Source organism: Bombus pyrosoma, linkage group LG7, assembly GCF_014825855.1.
Source record: "Bombus pyrosoma isolate SC7728 linkage group LG7, ASM1482585v1, whole genome shotgun sequence".
Taxonomy (NCBI): Eukaryota; Metazoa; Arthropoda; class Insecta; order Hymenoptera; family Apidae; genus Bombus; species Bombus pyrosoma.
Window position 1 is genome coordinate 2,729,814 of NC_057776.1, and position 22,022 is coordinate 2,751,835.

At 31.2% G+C, this 22,022-nt stretch overlaps 1 protein-coding gene across 3 annotated transcripts in view; it reads left to right on the forward strand.

Annotated features, from left to right (window-relative positions):
• Nucleotides 1–22,022, forward strand: part of LOC122569859 (putative aminopeptidase-2) — a 67,876-nt gene that overhangs the window by 25,995 nt on the left and 19,859 nt on the right. For all 3 annotated transcript variants that reach the window (XM_043731512.1, XM_043731513.1, XM_043731514.1), the window contains exons 15-26: nt 626–867; nt 1,472–1,824; nt 2,581–2,858; nt 7,199–7,392; nt 9,352–9,519; nt 11,355–11,498; nt 11,583–11,661; nt 12,167–12,696; nt 15,229–15,387; nt 16,781–17,074; nt 17,273–17,456; nt 18,246–18,402. In XM_043731512.1, the coding sequence (XP_043587447.1) occupies nt 626–867; nt 1,472–1,824; nt 2,581–2,858; nt 7,199–7,392; nt 9,352–9,519; nt 11,355–11,498; nt 11,583–11,661; nt 12,167–12,696; nt 15,229–15,387; nt 16,781–17,074; nt 17,273–17,456; nt 18,246–18,402 (2,782 nt within the window). The remainder of the gene's footprint in view (nt 1–625; nt 868–1,471; nt 1,825–2,580; nt 2,859–7,198; nt 7,393–9,351; nt 9,520–11,354; nt 11,499–11,582; nt 11,662–12,166; nt 12,697–15,228; nt 15,388–16,780; nt 17,075–17,272; nt 17,457–18,245; nt 18,403–22,022) is intronic.

Genomic DNA, 22,022 nt, shown 5'->3' on the forward strand with positions numbered 1-22,022 from the left:
TTTGTTCTAAATTATATGTGATATTATACTTAAACTTTTCACATATATTTTAATATTTAACTCTACTCAGTTCTTTTTATCTTTTTGTATAATTTAATTAGTTAGGCTATTTAAGTTTCAAAAGATCATTACTTCATTGCTTTAAAAATATGAATTGCAGTATACTGGTATAATTACTAATTATATCAATGTTCCAATTATAATTCCAAATGTACTTCTATGAATTCGTACAATATCAAAAAGTTCTCTTAAAATATTCGTCGTAATAGTAAGCTTTTAAAATTTAATTTTGACATTTTTTAAAACTTCTTTTTAATTTGTCAAATTTGATACTTCTACAATGGCACTTTTGACAAATCACACAATTAAAGGAATGATTCGGAATTAAATACAAGATATATCTCTTTTATTAGATAACATTAATCAAATTTTCTTAATTCTCAATATTTAAACTGCACAAATGTCCCGTCTTCAATATGCGTATGTTATACATTTCCCAAAAACCAAACATATAAATGTTTCTTTAACAAATTCTTTTTTGTTATCTAACTTATACTGCATTCCATACTTTTATTTTTGTCATAAAAGTGATACAACATTATTGATTAATAGTCAAATTTATTAGGTGAAACCTAATAAATGGTCTTTGGAGGCTCAGTTTGTCGTGGAACAGCTTCATTCAGCTTTTGAAACAGATAGTTCAATATCCACTCATGCTATGACCCATGATGTCTGGAGTCCAACACAAATTAGGGGAATATTCGATTCGATATCTTACGCAAAAGCTGCTAGCGTGATAAGAATGATAGAAAAAGTATTGGGTCGTCGTCCATTTTATGGAGCTCTTGCGAATTACTTAAAGAAACGGTAAGATTTGGACTAACAATAAATAAAAGATAAAGTGGTATAGTAGTTTCAAAGACGTTACTTTCTCACATGTAACTGAATCTCTTAAACCGTTATTAGTCTAACTTGAGGGAGATTCGAGCAAATCGATTTTTTGTATTTGACACCAGAGGTGCAAAAAACCTTAACACTAATATTTGTACTAAGCGATACTTGTTAATGATCGAGTTAATAAATTTTTCCCTTTGCTGAAATATGTCGAAAATATCACTTGCGTTCCTTTGACGCCAAGTGTCTCAATTAAATCCTAAAATTACCCGTAATTCAATTACATATGTAGATATGAATGGACTGATAATTGTTCTCAAGAAAGGAAAATCAATGACTACAATCAATCACATATATACATGTATACTCTACATGTATATAGCCAAAGCTTCATAATTTCCGGTTTGGGAATCTACATGATTGCTAATCATGAATTAAATGAAAATATAATTGAAATAATATAATAAAAATAAGCAAGTACAGGTGTAATTATGTTTCAGTTTCAATAAAAAAAGGACATTAACATTATCGAAAGTTTCTATAAAGCAGGATTTTGATAATATAATTATTCTTTTAGACAATATGATGTAGCTACGCCAGAAGACCTTATTGATGCAATCAGCGAAGAAGTCGAAGATCAGAAAATAAAAGATTCAATTTCCGACATTGTGAACAGCTGGACTACTCAGCCTGGTTATCCTGTAGTTCATGCTAACATAGATAATAATCGTTTAACGCTGAGACAACAGAGATTCTTCTTGAATCCAGAAGAATCGTCAACTGATCGTATTTGGTATATTCCTATCAGTTGGACGAATCTTAACGATTCAGACTTTCAAGACACAAAACCAAAATACTGGTTCAAGAGTGTTGAAGGAAGCATTATATTACCAAGAAGTGATTTCTACTTGCTAAACGTTCAACAATCAGGTAAATAGCTGTACAAATATCCTATTTTGAGAACAATTTTTAAAGGATTGTTTTGGAACTTACTCTGAACAAAATTTATGCTTAATAATAAGCAATTTTAAAACCTTGTTACATAGAGAAAGTTTTATTTCATAAAGTATGACTCAGAATCTTCATTTATAAGTATTACACAACTTACAGAAGAATAAAACAACTATGAAAAATTTTTAGAGAATTATTAAAATGAATTGTGAAATAATTATTATCTCGTTTGAAAGCTTAGAGTATAAAGAATCTAATAATGTAAAAAATGCTGAAAATCATACTAAAAATCTAAACCATTACAAGTAACAAAATTGAATACTTATCTCGTGTATAAAATATAATATAATATAATATAATATAGTAATAAAATAGTATAAGTATTATACTATTTTAGTTTTACACCATTATACATTACTTAAATATTACGCTATGTAGATTATGTAGATTGTGAACTGCGGATCTTTATACATTTATTTAAAAAAAGATCGCTAGAATGTATGTGAATTGCAAAAATATAAAAAATATCTAAGGTAGAGTAAGTACTCGTTACTCAGTATGCAACATAGTATAATATAAAATAAAAAATATTAAAAAATATTATAATAGATAAAACAAATCACCATTTTAAATTTCATTTCTTTATTTATATCTATTTACATAGACACGCATTCCTTATCTACTAACACATATTTTATTTTCACTTAATAAAAATATAAAATAAATTGTTTCCAGGGTATTATCGGGTAAACTATGCACTTGATAATTGGAAAGACATAATTAAATTTTTGAAAAGTGATCGATTTAATATAATACACGAAATTAATCGTGCAGCTCTCATCGATGATTTGTTAAATCTTGGCAGAGCAGGATATGTTGATTACCCTACTGTTTTAAGTGCAACACAGTATTTAAGCAAGGAAACCAACTACATTCCATGGCGTGCATTTTTCAACGGCTTGACTTATTTGTATAAACAATTTGAAGGAAAGGAAGGTTACAAAGCGTTTGTGGTATGTATTACAAAGTAAAAAGTAAAGGAAAGAAGCAAGAGATGTCATAAAATAATTGAAGATACAAGAGATAAACATGATAAGGCACATATTCAATTTTTTTTTTATAAAAGAGTGCTATTTAATACGCTATTAATTAATTGCATACCATTAAAATGGTTCTTTTGTATGACTTTATGATGAAATGTTTATATACTTATAAAAGACTTTATCCTAGTCTTATAATATTGCACATAATGTTGCATAATATGCATTTGATTCTTTTTACAAAACTTTGTAGATCTATGATTTGTTTTTTCAAGGCTTAAAAGGTTGTTCGCTTTTCAATTTTATGCAGACATCTATATTCAGTCATATTACTTAATTATAGGATGTTTAATTTTAATTTGTAGATTCTATGTTTTACGTCATAAATAACATCTGTAATTTTCGCACGTACAGTACAGAATACAAATTAAAACGAAGCAAATTCTGAAATTCTGAAAAGCAATAATCTAAATTCTTATCCGCCATCTGTGAAATGAAAGTTAAAAAATTAGCAAAAGAGCTAAAAAATTATCACTGTCCTGCGTGATCTTTAGTTTTCGTTGAGAAAATCAAATTTGAAAACGTTAGTCTTGTAGTAGAGAAGACGAGGTGCATCGAATTTAAAATTAGATCGTTTATATGAAAGTTTACGCTAAAATTCCAGTTATTTGGATTCATAAACAGATTCAGAATAAACATTCAGAACAAATAGTTTCTATAGGTGAAATTCATATAATATGAATTCACGTTCAGAAAAGTAGATTCGATGCAGAGGAATCTTGAACATTTAATAAATTGTTCACTAACTAAATTTCCATTCCAATAAGTAAGGTTTAAATAAATGGAGTTTTGCTACATATTACTAATATATTATAATATATTACTAATTTATTACTAATTACTACTATTATAATATATTACTAATTGAGTATCAAAGATAAATCTACATGAAAAATAATTATGTATTTATATTATTTTAAGTTGAGCGCGGCTTAAGTTGTAGCTTACGATATTATAATTTACAATATAAATTAATATCTTTGAGAAAATAAAGAAGATTTTCGTAATGTTTTTTATGATTTAGATATGTCTAAATCTCATTTGAAAGAGCTAATTTAATTTTGTATTGGGAAACGTTATTACAATTAAGATCTACGCACAGAACATAGTTACAGTGTTTGCACTTATCTGGCTTACTTTTAGTTATAAGATTATATTTGTTTAGTGTATCCAATTAAGTTTGGTGAGGAGAACCTGTTTTTTCCTACTAAAAAAAGTGCTCGACTTTTATCAAATATATTTCTACCTTTATTGAATGGAGGTGCATTTCTCCAAAAATCGTTTTTCTTCGCATATTTTCAGAAGTAAAAGTCAAGAGGATTTAAATCTGGCAACCGAACAGGCCAATGTATAGCTTCTCTTCGACTGATCCATCTATTTCTAAAACAGCTAGTCAAGTGCTCATACACTGCGTTGATAAAATATGGTGGTGCACTATTCTACATAAATCATCTCTTAATGGGTGTGGATTTTCACGTTCCCAGAAATGTTCATTAGATATATTTGTTATTACACATTTATAAAATGTTTCCACATCGATGAATAATATCCTGGCGAAGAAATTGAAGTTGCGTTGGATTTTCCGACTCATCCATTTGCGAAATTCTTTTCTTCTAAGAAAATCTTCTATTTTTAACTTCTAAACTTTCTGAAAACTATGCAGGTGTGAATTTTCCCCCTTCAATAAAGACCATGCGGTGTTGTTGCTGATACCTTCTTCAACAGCAATAATGCTTATACTTAACCTGAGATTTTCTTGAATACGATGCAGTATTCTATCTCCCAGATTCGGATCGTCGTGTTGAATTCGACCGCCAGATTTCGCAGGTTTCAATGTACCTGTATGCCGCAATCGTCGGATTATTTTGCGAAATATCTTTACACAGTATAGTTCTATTAGGATATTCTTCGCCGTATAATCCCCGTTGCGCTTTTGTACTATTGCCGTCTGTTGCACCGTAACAAAAGTGCATATCCTAAAGTTCTCCAAATGTGTATGACATTTTGTAATAAAAGTGGCGCTATAAATAATAAACAACATATAGTACTGCTACACTGCATACAATACTCACTACAGCAACATACTCCTTTCTGGATTTTTTCTAGTTGCTTTCTTCTTAGATTGTTCGATTGTTTTTATGTTTTTAATTTGCTCAATGTATCCTGATTCATGTTTGTACTGTTGATGTCGATGCCAGAGAGGCTATTGGAGCCTTCAGCCTTATCAAATTTTGTTCGTTTGATGGATTTTGATTTATTTCAACTAATATCAGTTTCGGGGACTTCATTAGCTGTATTTTCTGTAGTTTGGTTTGATTGAGCGTTGCGGTCTATATGTTATTGATTTTGTACATTTAGAGTGGTTATGGTTTGTAATTTATTCTAATGCAATACTTAATAAGTTGATATTATCGCTCTGCGTGTCCGTACAGTCTTTTGCTAAATGCCACATTTTTTCGCATGAAAAATATTTAAGTGCTTTGGAGATTGGATAAATCCAGTAAGTGGTATTTTCGTATTCTATTTTGATTACTTCTAGATATATGTAAAATCTAATTACTGCTTATGTGTTGAAAATCTTCCTCAATCACGGCTGCTCTTAAGAACGCCACTGATGTTTTCTAGCAATGCATGTGAAATCGTTGAATAGACATTGAACAGTATGATTCTCTTGTATCTGTGTAACGAAATCAAGCTTGAAGATTGCTACCATTTATTTATATTGCATTGTAGTTGTTGGTAATTTATTTGGCTAGTTCTCCAGTAGCAAAAAAAAAAAACACAAATTCCACCGCTAGAAATTCTTCAAATAAAACGTATATTTCTTGGATTTGTAATTTTGTCAATTGCAAACGCATAGTCTTTGATTTAAAATCCATATTTGGCCTCGATAACTGTAGCTTGATCTTTTCTTGGGAAGCAGTCACTTAGAACATCACTTTTGCAACTGGAAAGTTGATTGACTGTTGGACATTGAATAGGAACAGTGACTATAGGTAAATGACTTCCGTAGTCAGAAACCATTTCATAATTTTCCTATACCGTGGTGCAATTTATCTAGTACAATGTATTACTTTTAACCATTCGCTGATCATTAATCATGAACATTTTAGTTTGAGAACCATTTATTATTATAAAATTACTTCGACAGCTGAACTTACTTTGACTGAATGTATAGAACTCGCGGAACGGTTTGTTAATACGTTTTGATTCAATGCGCTCTCCTCGAAACTCCTTTTCGCTTATTTATTATGGACCTTATTATTTTTGTAACGTAGAAGTAGAAAAATTGAGAATATTTTCTGTCTTTATCCGGTTATCTGAAGTAAACATCAGATCGTACCATAAATAATATATATCGTCTATTATTTTTTATTTTAAATTTGTAAGCTAAAATCAAATGGCCGAGATCTACATATGAGTATACAAAAGAAGTATTACGCATAGCATCAATACAAAAATCATTGACACTATCCAATATAGTTCTGGAAAATAAAAGATGATACAAAAGATATGAACAAATATGATAAAATTTTTTCATTTTTAAATTACATACATATGTATGTAAGACCGTTATCACGTGGTAATTCAGAGGATCGATTCTGAAAATCGAGTTTATTATGAAAATGTTTAAATAAAATACAGGAGTAAATAACAATTAATAATTAACAACAATTAATAACAGTAATAATTAAATAAATAACAAGTTTTGTGCAATGTCTATCTGAAAATCGAGAATCGATTTTCAACGGCCTGAGCTACCGATCTTTCTTCATCAATCTTCAATATTTTAAACAATTATTCTTTCTACTATGGTCTTGTTTATCTCTGCTGTTGCTCTCTGTCCATCCGTTTAGGAAATGAGCGTCTCTCTAAAATGGCTATCCGTCCGTTTGGGAAAATGAGCGTCTCTCAAAATGGCTGTCCGTGAAACAAAGAATGTCCCTATCATACTTGAACTCTCTAGGGAATTTACATGTATATAAACATTACGTATAAGAATATTTCTTATGGAATACTAATACTTCTGCTTTATTAATCTTTACGATTCGACATTTCTGTAATCCCAACTATCAGCTATAAAATACGCTGTACACCTTAAAATCAGTAAAAATATAAAAATGTGAATACTTTATGTAATATAAATTTATATAAAATAAAATTATGCCACGTTCAAAGTATATAAATTATAACTAATATATTATTATAAATATCATATTGTATAAATTACTTTCATTACTATTACATTGCAGCGATATCTAAGCTCGCTCTTAACACCGGTATACAATAAACTTGGATTTGAGGATAAGGAAAATGATGACCACGTCACCTTGTTGTTCAGATCACATATTCGCAAGTGGGCATGCCAAGTAAACATAGCAGACTGCAAATCTCGAGCTTTATCTTACTTTAACGCTTGGACCAACAATGAAATAACAATGGCAAGGTCAATATTATTTCTAATTAAATAACGTAATTTTCAAAGAAAGTTTTCAAGTTTAGAATTGAATTGCTTAGTATTTAGAAATCCTACATGTCTATACAATATATATTACTATATATTACCATATATTAATGAAAATTTTACATTAACGAACAAAAGTTTACTTAATTTTATACTTATTAAGTTTTATTTTATATATGTCATTAATAGAATCATATATTTAATACAAAACTATTTTTATTTTTATATAGTTCAATTTTATTGTATATAGTTTTCATAAAAATATGCGCACAATAGGATTTTTTATGGCACTTACTTAAGTATAGATTAAGAAAATATTATTATTTCAATATTCAACCTAAATATGCCGCAATTGCTTTATATAATTTTGCAAATTAAAGCTACCACTTTTATTTGAGATTTAAACTGAATCAATTAAAATTCTGTATCACGTGTATCATTTGATAATTAAAAAAAGAATAGAGTGGACAGTATCATAAAAATTGTAAAATATAATGAAATTATCTTAAATATGTAGTATCGGGGAAATTTAGATATAAATTTCTCCCCGATTATTTACAATTTATTTACAATAGATTGACTGTGCAAATATTAATTAGACAAAAAACGATGGTTGTTTAACTGTAACTAAATACAAAAATCATACTCTATCTCAAGCAACTCTCGCAACTCGACAACGCTAATAACTCTACTCCTCGATTTCTAAACTAACTCTGACTCTCGATTCACACTCACTTCTCGATTCGCACACTGACCTCTCGGTTAACGCTCTTTCAACCCAAAATCATCCGTCTCCTCTAGCGTTTTTTTTCTTTTTTCTCTAATCTCACCGCGCCTATGCTCCGCAAGAACTAGGTGACTTTGTCACATAGGCTTTCTTCGATGTAAACTAACAACTGAAGAGCAGACGACACTGTTTTTATGATTTGTCGATCTCTAATTAGGCCTTTCTTTCACGATATTACAAATATATAAAGTATATGTAGTATCGTCAATGGAATATATTGTTATTATATCCCGATATTTGTAATTTATTTACAATGAATGGATTGTACAGATATAGACAGGAAAACGATGGTAGTTTAATATGAACTAATCGCAATAACACGCTACAATCTATGCAACTCTCGACACAACGGATCCAACGTTCTCTCTCACGCGAACCACACTCTATCGACAACGCAACTCGTACTGTCGGACTTCTCGATTGATTCTCTTCGACTTCTCAACTAAAAACTGACTGCTCTCCCATGTCTTTTGTCTTTCCGTAAACCCACCACACACGTGTTCCGCGACCGCTCGTGGCCAAAGCCACGTAGGCCTTTTCTACGAAACTATTCACTTGAAGGACCTACGACACATTGATGGGCCCATCGGTGCCTCGGCTCTCGGGACATTGTTTATGGTTCCCTAGATATTCCTTAGGCCTTTTTCCCCGATACTACATATATCTTAAATTAAATTATCTAGAAGTTATGAAACGTTGATAAACAAGGTTATATGTATTAAGGATGTTATATTCTTTGGATTTCTGAATTACATAAATTTTTTACCATAAATAACTATGCAGAGTTACATTGTTTCGCGCCTTAAACAATTGATGTTCTTTTTCAAATATCTCAAATACTTTGACATAAGGAATCTCATTTTGATTATTTGCGTTTATTATTTCAATTTGTGTAGAAGTTATATCTGCAACATTTTCATTACTATTAAACAAAGTGTTAATTTATCGCAGAGCCAAATATAATTCCTTACATGTGTTCGGTACAGTACAATACATAGTTCTATAATAAAATCAATACAGTACTGTAATAAATTTTCCTATCTCTTATCTTATTAAGTATCTTTTTTGCAAATACATATAAGGAGGTTTGCGGGAGGTACTACTGTATTTATAAGCTATGCTAAAACAGATGTTTCATGGATATTATTTTTCAGCTTTCCACCCAATATTCGTAGTGTATCGTATTGCACGGTTGCCGAACAGAATGATCCTGAATCCTGGAATCGTTTGTGGGAACTTTATTCAGATACGACATTTCCTGCACAAAAGTTAATAATTCTCCAATCTTTAGCCTGCTCTACTAAAGACGATTTTCTTGACCAGTAAGTTTTTATTTATTAATTTTTATATATAAAGCATTGAGAAAACATATGGATTGAGCCCAGTTTTTTCGAATTTGAGTTTATAGTATCAATTGACTTTACTAAGCTATATTAATCATGCAGAAATGGAGTAATTCATGTTTCACAAATCAAATAATATATATTAAATAATAAGTATATTAAATAATAGTAATAATATAACAATAATATAACGAAATCGTTCAATTCAATATTACTCAATATTTTGATCTCGCGTTTATTTTAAGCAATCAATTACTCAGTTTCTTGAATGTTGGGGTTAATTCATTTTGTCCTCATGTAATATGTAGAGTATTACAAGAAGTAACGTTTAAGACATTATGATCATATTCTTATTTGACTCAATAAAAAAATTAATATGTAATACGAATAGTTGGTTTAAAGACATAATTAATATTAAATAATGTAATAGGTAATTGACTGTTTAAATAATTTTGTGATTTTTGTGAAGTGTATGTTTCCAATTAATATTTTGCAACTCCTGCACACATTTTCAGATTTGTGTCAAACTATACAAATGTGACCACGATAGTTGTACCATATTATACAAAATCTTTTATACAATACACATAATATATGTATAAGAAGAGTTTCCATAAGTTAACATATGTGTGGTTCTTCGGAATTCGAGTGTATTTTCAATAGTACATTGCGTTATGTTCTAACGCGACATATCAAGAAGATCCCGGTTCACTCAAAAATTTATTTTTACGTTTGTAAAAGATATTCTCAATACCTCTTCCTCCCATTTCAATATAACAGTGTTAGAAATTTGTACTTTACTCAATGTACTTTTTCAAAAGAAAACATATTTTTCATGTTTTACATTACACGACATATATCAGAATATTGTAGTAGTATGTTTTTATTCCATTATCGTATGTTCACAGTCTTATTATCTGTTGCTAAACCATGAATATTCATGCAAATGCATAATTTCAGAGAATGCGAGTAGAATAATGAAACTTCTATAAAAATTTATATTAGATGTTTATAAAACTGTGTTCTTTATTTCGCATCTTATGTATTTCAATAACTGTTTAAGTATATGAATTTTTTAAGAAATAAGTTTTGTAGTATACTTTCATTTTCAATACATAGTAATGTGCCTACGCGATTTTATTATACATTGAACGATGTTTCTTTCACTTTCTGTTTTCTTCTTTCTAGTATAACATCGAAAGGATTGAAATTTAGGATACGTTCATTGAATATTTTTTATTTCTTTAGATGAGCACTATACATATGTACATAAACTACACTGCGCTTCTTAGTAAAATTATCGTACCTACAATTTTGAAACTGAAGAAAACTGAATTTTTTTGTTGTCTTCTTTTTTGTGCCAATTTTGTTTTTCTTCATTTAGTTTGCAATACTTACGTCATTATTTTGTAAAAACATGCATAATATATTTGATATGTAAGAAAACAAGGGGCAATATTTCTATATATTTTAAAAAATGAGCAAATGCTAAACATTTCGGTTAAAAATACAAAGACATCGTAGTCAGTCAAAAGAAGATAAATACGTAGTACATATAATATTTTAGATATTTTGTTGTAAAAGCTTTTACAGGATGTCAAAAAATTATTTGTCATGGCTGTCAGACTTTTATTCCTCGTAACGACTTCTACACGATGCAATAAAATGATTTGTCCTTACACTTCAAGAAGCAGGTCAATTTTATAGTAACTTTTTTCAAGTGTGAAATAATCTTTGAACACCATATGCATATCTCATTGTTAACTCTTACATGTAGAGTGTATTACGTTTACGTTTATCTTTTTCTCTCTAAGGTTACTTCACACAGTACTCTCAGATAAGCGGGTACGATTTGAAGATAGTTCGAGCATTTTCACTTCCGTTATCAATTCGAGCCCGAAGGGACTCGAATTCGTAATAAATTTCATTGAAAAAAATTACGAAGAAATGATCAGCTAGTAAGTAAAGTATTGTAAACTATACAAAAATTATTTGGCTTTCGCAGTAATAATTAAAATCATTTTGCAATATTTTTTCCGCAGCTTCCAGCAAATTTCCAGCGTCAACAGTATCGTAAACGCGATTGGAAAAAAAGTATTCACGAACAAAATTTATGCAAAGGTAATTCATCCTTTTTGTATAATCATTATATTCGTTCCAAACGAATCATTCTTTTCAAAATATTATTACACACAAATACGAGATTTTTATTATAATATTGGATATGCGAATCTTTTATTTATCTTAAGGTTCTGCAATCTGTAGCAAAAATTTTAAACCAGAGCTGTCTTGCATAATTGAGGTAATGTTATTAGTGCCATTCTACAAGTTACAAATTACCTGATTATTTTATTTAAGAAAAAATTATAAACTTGCAAAGATTTGTAACTTGTCAAGAATTGTAATTTGTTAATTTATTAATATTATTAATTGTTAAATTGTTTATGCAAGAATGCTCAGATAGTAATTTTTTATAATTATTTCTGAGATTAATCTCGCTTTCTATAAGTGTGCCCAATTCTAATGAATGAAAGTATATATTGTAATTCCTCAACAAATTTAACATCGTTATTTCACATTCTTCGAATGTTATCGATTAAATTTTAACTAATCATTCTTTTCGCAGTATGCCGAGTTACTCAATTTCTTAGAAAAGAAACAGCCAATGGAAAACTTCAAGGCTTTCTCGGATTACGCAAAACACGAATTAAAATGGGGCCAAGAAAATATCCCAGAGATATTCCAGTGGATCGAAGAACAATATCCATCGATGAATTATCGTTTGCCAAAATTATTTTCTCCATTAAGATACAATATTACATTGTCTCCATATTTTGCCGAAAACAATTTTACATTTACTGGCAGAGTACAGATAGAAATGAAACGTAACGTAGATGATATATCCCATATAGTCCTTCATTCCAGCAAACTTGAAATCACATGGCTCTCATTGCAACCGAAAAAGTCGACTTCAAACAATGAAAACAGCATAAGCGGTCTACGACAAAATAATGATACTGAGACGCTCACAATATTCACGAAGAGATTCATTCAAGCTAACGAACTTGTTCTTGATATCATATTTACTGGTAAATTGAACGATAATATGGAAGGATTTTATAGAAGTTACTATATCACCGAAGAAGGAAACATTCGGTGAGTAAGGACTTTAGAGTAAGATTTTAAGACAAACAATTAGATTCCGGATATTTATACAAATTCATACTTTTACAAATAGAAATAAAGAAATAAAATCCAAATATTCTAAATCGAATAATTTTTAATATTATCTCTGCTCGGTATATTTGTACCTATTGGAATTTTATACAATAATTTTATACTGTAAACAATACTTCAATTATTTCATGTTAAATTATTTCTTTTTAGTCACTCAGACATCAGAAAATGAACAAAAATGGACTTACTATTTTTTCCGTGTAGTTTTTATATATTCCAATTATTAAAATGGAATAAGAGTTTCTGTTTCACAAATCAAGTCCACAGTCCACTACAATATAATATATGTATGTCGAAGATGAAAGAACACCGGAGCCTTCCCTTTGGAACTTTGGGAAAATCTCGTAATTCGCGGATTCGTTATTGAACCTAGGATCATTGTCATTAGCGTCTCGAGTATCTAATTACCACGGTTACTTGTCGAAATCTGTAATAATCATATTTGCACTAGTCAATATCTTCTCTATTGCATAACAACCATGTCTAATCACAACGAAGATTCATGCCCCTAACTCCACCCCTAATCATAACGCGAACCCGACATGTATATATACGTCTGGTTAACATTAGAATTTTGGGCGCGTAACAATTCTTCGTTTGAATTAGCCATCGTTTTGCACAACAAAAATTATATTTACATGTATATATATGACTTTTACAAAATTTAACGAATAATAAGTGTAACGAACGCTGTTACGACCGTTCGCGGAGAGACGCGATCGCGAGGAAAGCGCGTCAGCGGGAGGCGTAAATTCTCGCTACGATTCAGAAAATCGACGCCGCGAATTAGTCGTTCCTCTGTGTCTGTTAAGATGACAGAGGTGGTTAGTTGAAATTAACACTGAATTAACAGAGTTAACTAAAATTATATATTTGACAATATATGTATATATAAACAACAGGATAGTGATGCGCCACAAATTATTAGACAGATGATACAGTGAATTTGGTGTAATGATTCGACTCGACCTTACAATGTGTTTTGTATTTGGACGACTTATAATTCGTTGAAGACGTTAGTGTTTATAGTTTGGATCCTCGATCGATACTGATTGCCCTTCGATGGGCCTTTGTTTTTCATGGGAGATGATCCCCACCATGCTCTGGTCACGCCACCGATCACGCGTGTCACCTTATGAATGTTTGAAATAACGAACCGAATCGACGTTTCTCGAACTCGCTCTGTTTGATGTTGGCCGCTACATTGTATGTGTTGAGCTACTTGAGGCGGTTCGCTCGCGATACTGCGATGCCACGAGCGACGGTTAGGAATAACGGCCTCTGGATAGCCACGTGGCGTAACAAACGCTATTAACAATATTTTTGGGTTCAAACGAATCCACGGTCAACGGGGAAAACTCTTTGTATACTAGATTATATTTTGAAACACAAAATGACATTAGCTGTGACGCTCGGTTACTTTCTGACTCACAGACCCGACGATATCAGTAAACTCTCCAAGGTGATCACAATAAAAGACTGATACGATAACATTTGTCACTTGCATATTGATCAGGGATATCAACAAAATTCCAGGCGCCGTTACTAGATAGACCCGTGTAGAGCCGACATTGCTCCTGGCCGGGGCTTGTTTGTTAATACAGCGTATGTCCCCCAATATCGGTACTTCTGTTAGATAAAAACGTTCATCCGGTGACCGTGGCTACGTTCGGCGACCGGTTGTATCACCTCGAGCCCAAGTATTGGGGATTCCAAAAGAAAGACCCGATGTCCCTACATCTCCGACATATATAATACTAATATATAAAATTATATACATTATATATAATTATTATATATGTATTATATGTATATATCAATATATACTAAAATATTTATATACATATTAATTAATTAGATCCAAGTATATTATTAGATCCAAGTGTATTACGTATCATTTAGTAGTACTTTCAAATTACAAAAACCACAAAAATTTTATATATTATTACAAAAATGAAATCTGTAGAGTCATGTAAAGAAACACTTCACTGGAAAATAAGGGTATGTGTCAATACATCTTATAGCCACTTTACACATGAAATTAAGTTTTTATTTATTTCATATAATTAATTCTTGGTTTTATATTGTAGTTTCCTATTTTTATTCTAATCTCTAATTTAAAAAATTCTGATATGTAAACAAACAATTCATATAGCGGAATTTAAACTGCTGTGAAATTACTAAAAGAAATAAAACGTTATACATAACGCAACGTTTATTTTTAGTAATTATCTGCTTAAAAAAATAAAATGATCAATTATTTCAATAAGATTAACAATTGATAATTTACATATTTTATACCCAATGAATTATATTTATTTTCCCTAAAATCGAAACAATGTAATGCATATAAAGAATTTATTCAATTACTTCGATTTATATTTTCATGAAGAATCAGTTGTTATTTGTAATTAATTTCTCTAGTTTTCTAATATCCTTTCTTGATTTTAGTTGGTTGGCTGCGACTCAGTTTGAAGCAACTTATGCGAGACAGGCTTTCCCTTGCTTCGACGAACCAGCTTTCAAAGCAAAGTTTGTAATAAACATTGAAAGACATAAGGGTTATATGGTGCTGAGTAATATGCCTAGAAATTCGCTAATTCCATTGATGTAAGTATGCACAGAAAAATATAAACATCATGATCACTTAAAAAAGAACAGAAGCAATAATGTACTTTAAGAAAAGCAAATATTAAGTCAGAGTTATTTATATACAATAATACCATTATGATTTATTAATACAAAAAATTAAAAAGTTCTAATATTTGCGACAATGAAAAATTATAAATTAGTTTCATTTTTATGCATCTACACTGTTGTATATTTCTGTAAATCTATACTGTCCTATACTTTTTATGTAAATACGCATATGCTGCGTCGTTAACTACGAATTACGTAGCACTACACGGTGCAAACTCTTAATACGCATTATGTTTTTTTTTTTTTTGTAATACAAACATAAAGACAGTTTTGGTAGTGTGAGATTGAATGAAAGTGTAGTGAACCTTAAAGCTATTTCCCTGTAAAATAATAGGAGATATGATGTAATAAAATATCACGTTCTTTTTTGTACTTTTTTATTATGCCCAATTAAACATTATACGTTAATATTATTAAGATCTACATCAAAGACTAACGTTGTCTTAATACAACACTTAATTTCCAATCTTTTTCAATCAATTTACATCACCGAGTATTTCTTCAACAGTGTAATAATAACAAGGAGTTCCAAGGATTTTTCTATATCTTTTTCATCATTTTCTTCTTTCACTTACCACTTACAATCATATGAAGTTTTGTAGAAATCGGTGCATTTATAATAGCACGTTATGATCTTTCTATGTCATACAAAGGTTGTTTATATACAACAGCTCATAAAAGTACATAAAATTTTATTAACATTTATACGGCTATCTTAAATATATGGATGAAATTTAAACCAATCTAAAAATGTATATAGAAGTTATGAGATATTTGCTGTAAATATATATTTAATAAAAAATTACAATTCATCGTGAATAGCCTTGATATATAATAAGTATTATAATAATGGATAAGTGATAGTTCAGATATTTTTGTGGTTTTTGCGAAATACATATATACTTATACCAAATATCTTGTAATTTATAATAACAGATTCGTTTTAAACTTTCCCAATATAATTATGATAGTTGGGTTACATCACAATATTAATAAGAATGACTCATATCAAACGCATAGTACATATTCATCAAAAGTGTTTACACGTGTCCTTTACTTGCGTGAACCACTGTATATCTCTAATTTGTGAATTACCTCCTGTAAAGTATTTGCTATTCCAATGCATTTTTTATATTTAGATGAAACAATCTGTATATTACTTCACGTTTCTAAATAATATTCGTTTAAGCAACACGTTATTCTTCTACTTGATCTTTGGATTAATGGGTTAATAGATCTATATTTATTATAGCAGGAACATTTCACGAAAATGTAATATATACATTCTAACTTGTACTTTCAGTGCATCAGATCGTGTTGTAGAAACTTTTAAAGAAACAGTCAGTATGTCAACATACCTGGTGGCATTTGTAATCAGCGACTTTGATCCTATGGTAAATGCATATCTAGGCGTAAACATATGGGGTAGACCCAATATTGCTCAGAAAGGTTATTTAGCGCAAATCGCAGCAAGGAGAATCCTTGATTATCTTCAGATGGAAACAAACCATGAATATGCATTGCCAAAATTGGATTTAGTCGGAATTCCAGATTTCTCAATGGGTGCTATGGAAAATTGGGGCCTTGCTACGTTCAGGTAAATTGTATTGAGTTATTTTAAGAAAATCTGTATCTAAATTAATCATTTATGAAGGGTTCATTTTGTTTAATTTCTAACTGATTCATAAATGAATGTAAAGGAATTCATTCAATTGTTTGATTTACTGAGTATCAACTTGATCTTATTATCATTAAACAAGATACATTTAATGAAATGTGTAAATTACTTTCACAGAGAGTACGGACTCTTTTATGACAAGAAAGTAACATCAGCTAAACATAGGGTCTATATAATTACTATAATTGCTCACGAGATCGCGCACATGATGTATGGAAATCTGGTCACCTGCGATTGGTGGGAACACTTATGGTTGAACGAGGGTTTCGCCGAATATATGCAATGGCGTCTTGCTGAAATGGTGAGCCTTTATTGAACATGTGAGATCCCTTCGACCGTAATAGACATTGGACATTCATACACGTTGCTATGAATGTTTCTGGTCTGTTGAATATTATGTGGTTTGGGGGTGTGTTATTTTTTTATACAAAGTGAGTTATAAATGTTTCAAGGGATGAATCTATGCATTAAAATAAATAAAAACGACATATGAACATATGTCTTACGTAGTTTTCAATTTATAGATGGTACTTCACTCCCTGACGTATAGAGTTATGCATTTATACCTCATCATGTATATAATTAAACTGCCATTTTTCTTTGATAGTTAAACCAATATTCAACATATCAACGTGTTAAACCGTCTTATTTTAGGCTACAGTTGTATTTGTAGGACTATAACGGTAAAATTTTTTGTTAAAAAGGTAGTCTTTCAGTTTATAATATGAAGTAACTATTATATTATATTCTTTATTCATTTTATTGAACATGAAAGTATCTGTGCGTTTTTGGAAATCTTTGTTTCTACATCACTCACACTTCATGTCTCAGTTTGAGATTATCAAATCGAAACAAACGACAATAAAACTTTAACTGCTATTAGAGATTCAATCGCACTTTTTTTCAATAGCCTGCATAATGAAACAAACAACCAATATTTCTATGCTAATTTCGGAGGCGATCTATTATACACTTTTTTTGGTACAGTAAACCCGTAGATAAAATAAATAATTTAATTAAGATATATTTTTTAAACCAAAGATATGACATGCTCTACTAAAAAATATAACAGTTACAAAATTCATTACAGTTCGAATCAGACTTTGGTTACAACGACTTATTTGTGGTCGATGAACTACAGCCAGCGATGGAAAAAGATGCCTTGCTGTCAACGCATCCCATGAATAATGCAGTTACTACACCTGACGAAATCGAAAAAATTTTTGACACCATTACTTATGGAAAATGTAAGTAATTGTGAGATTTTTATAGTTTAGAATATGATGAATTGGTAACCACATATTTTTTAAATAATCCCAAGGAATTCTTAATCGATATATATTGATCAGGTTCGTCTGTTTTGATTATTTTGTTTTAATTGACTAACGCTTGAATATGATAAAAATAGGCAATTTGAATTACTTACTAATGAAGATAAATATGACATAGAGTTTTACTTTGGTACGCAGTTTTGTATAGATCCCTCTAACAGTACTGCGCAAAAGTCATGTAAACTGTACTTTCAAAATAAACTTTTAAACAAGAAGAATTGAATGGCCTCGAAAAGAGCACAATTCGATGTCATTAGCTTTTTTGCATGCGAGCGCGTAAAGGGCATATGAAGATCAATTATGTTTCTTCAGTTCGCTTGTTTAAATCTGAAACATTTGAATAAATAATGCAAATCCGTGTTATATTAATTATAGTAACATGTCTGTGAAAATAGTTTTATCTTAATAGGATTAAAATGTTCTAAATTGCGACACCTAAAATTTAATTACTCATTGTCGTCATTGATACTTTCAAATTATACTGTTTACTTCTTTAATTGTTATATACTTGCAATTATATCAACTTCTGTTAGCTCCACCATCGTATGTAAATTGAATTTAATTAGTTCTAATAATTGATAATTAATTGATATGCAAATAATAATACTTTATCAACTAAAGATAAAAATTCAACATAAAAATTCTGATACTAAAATAAAATATAATTGTTTCTATATTTATGTACACTAGGATGGAAAATAATTTGTTAAATATTTATTGATGTAGGATCTTTATTTATTAGTTTATTTAAAATGGATTAAACAGGTGTTGGTTAAACAGGAAACGATGGTTATTTAACGTGAACTAAATACAATAATGTGCTATAATTAAGATAACTAAATAGTTAATTTACAATTCTTGTCACCGCGGTTCCAACGCTCTCTCTCACGCGGACTACACTTTCTCGACAACGCAGTTCATGCTCTCTGACTTCTCAACTCGCACTGACTGTTAATTCGTCTTTCTCCCTTGGCATCCCTTTGTCTTTTCTCATAGCCCCACCACACACGTATTGCACAACCGTTCGTGGTCAAGGTCATGTCACGTAAACTTGAGACTTAGATGATAAAAACAAGAAGGTTGATCCGTAACACAACTATTAACTTTCCTTTTTATCAAATTTTATTATGAATTCAATAACCACAATTGAATATACATTGAATTGACACGTATAAAGCACAGTTCACTCTAACAACTTTGTATAGAACCTAGTTACATTGATGCGTATGTATAAACTAAGTACGCGATTGGTCTAAAGGTAGAAACTCGGTAAAAGATGTTGACTATTTTAAAAATAGAGAATAAGTAAGGTTTAGTGACGATGTTGTGGCGGAGGAAAGCTAGTTATGAGTGTGTTTAAGGACACGAGATGAGCTGATTCGTTAAGGACAACTTTGGCTAGGAAAGTGAGGGCGACATTGGACATTGGATCATAAGAAGGTTTGTGGACTAGGAAGGGTCTTAGCCGCCCTCGAGAGAAAGTTGCTAACGGAAAATACCGAACGCGAGAAAAACCAAGTTTCCCGTATCTTTCCGTGGTAAACAATAAATGTAAAGGACACTTGAATTAAAAGATGGTTGTTTGGTCCGAAGGAACTTAACTATGAAAATGCCAAGATTTATGGTGGATCCTTAAGATTATTGAGGGCCCCCAGTAAGGATGTGTAGACATCTGGCTGCTATCTTGCCCCTCAGTGTGTGGCCTGGTCTCTGATGTGGATTGAGATTTGGTTGATGTCACAGTCACGTAGGCCTTTTCTCCGCGTAACTATTCGATTGAAGGACCGACGATACATTTGTCACGTAAAATTAAGCCTTACGTTTTAAAGACAAGAAGGTTGAGTCGTAACACAACTACTATCTTTCTTTTCTATCGAACTTTATTGAATAACACAACTTTATAAGCACAATTTACGCGACTGATCTGAGAGATGTTGACTGGTGAGAGGTTTCAGTCCAGAGGTGTTCTCGTATTATTACGGAGAAAAGTTCGATACGGGTGTGCCCTTTGAACTAACAACGCGGATTCGTCGTTCACACTTTTCGTTAGGAAAAGTCGTGCCAATGCCGCGATGCCAATTGGTTATAGCCCATGTTCATAAATGAAGATAGAAGGTACGCGGTGAGGACCTGCACACATCTGGCCTCTAATGTGAATTGACGTCACATGTTGATGGACCTGTCGACACTTAGGCTTTCTCGCGACATTGTTTATAGTTCACCCGATATCATTCGGGTAATGCCTTCGAGCCTTCCGTCCACGATATTACATTTTTTTATGTTTGGTAGACTATTCACAATCAATTCTCTTTGAGAATTATAAGTAAATTATTTTGACATGGTACTATAACTTGGGTTATAAGAGTTTATAGTATGTTTGATTCTAGTTGAATCTAATGCATCAATCTAAAGGGTATTGTCTTTTTAACCTGTGGATCTGGTCCGTCCTGTCAAGTAATTGGGTAGCTAGTGGGTTTCGGTGGTTGTTAACTCTTATACTATATCTGTTTCTGAACCTGTATATTTCTTCTTTAACTCTGAGTATCTTAAGGCTGCAATGTATTATGTTGTTGGTAACATACCAAGGTGCATCTATTAAGGATCTTAGAGTTTTTGATTGGAATCGTTAGAAAATTCCTATGTTGGAATTACTCGCTGTTCCCCATAGTTGGATCCTATAAGTCCAAACAGGTTTTAATATGGCTTTATAATAGCATTATTTTACTCTGCATGTTTAAGTTGGAGCGTCTGCCAATGAACCAGTAGAATTTTTTTAGTTTTGTTTTCAGTTCTTTAGATTTATCTACGATGTGCCGTTTCCATGTCATTCTTCTGTCTAGAATCATGCCCAGATATCTGACTGTATCTTTGTTTGGAATTGGAATATTATTTATGGTCATCTGTGGGCAGTATTGTTTTCGCAGAGTGAAAGTTATATGACTGGATTTATTTTCATTTATTTTGAAGCGCCATTTGTGGGACCACTTTTCCATAGAGTCGATACCTCGCTGGAGAGTTGAGGAGGCAATTTTCTGGTCTGAGTGAGATGCTAATAAAGCTGTATCACCAGTAAATGTCGCTGTGGTTATCTCTGTTAAGGTTGATAAATCGGCAGTACAGATGGTGAACAGTAAAGGTCCGATGACACTGCCTTGGGGTATGCCAGCTTCTATTGGGAATGTTGCGGTTATAGCGTCTAGGTATTCAATCATGAACAGCCTATTGGTTAGATATGATTTTAAGGTGGAGTAGTAGGTGTGTGGTAAGATTTTCTTTAGTTTGAACGAAAGTCCTTCATGCCACATTTGTCTTCATTTGTCGAACGCAGTGCTGCCCAAGCAGCCGTGCCAGACGGACGTGTGAAACAGTGCTTCAGTGAAAGTGCGACAAGTGGGGAAAACAAAGGACTAACGACAGCGCCCATCGCCAAACGGTCGAGAATATAAAATGCAACAGCAAATACCAACGATAAAAATAACAAATAATGGCGAAACCTACTTCATAAATAAAACGACGGATTTAATAAATCTAAATCA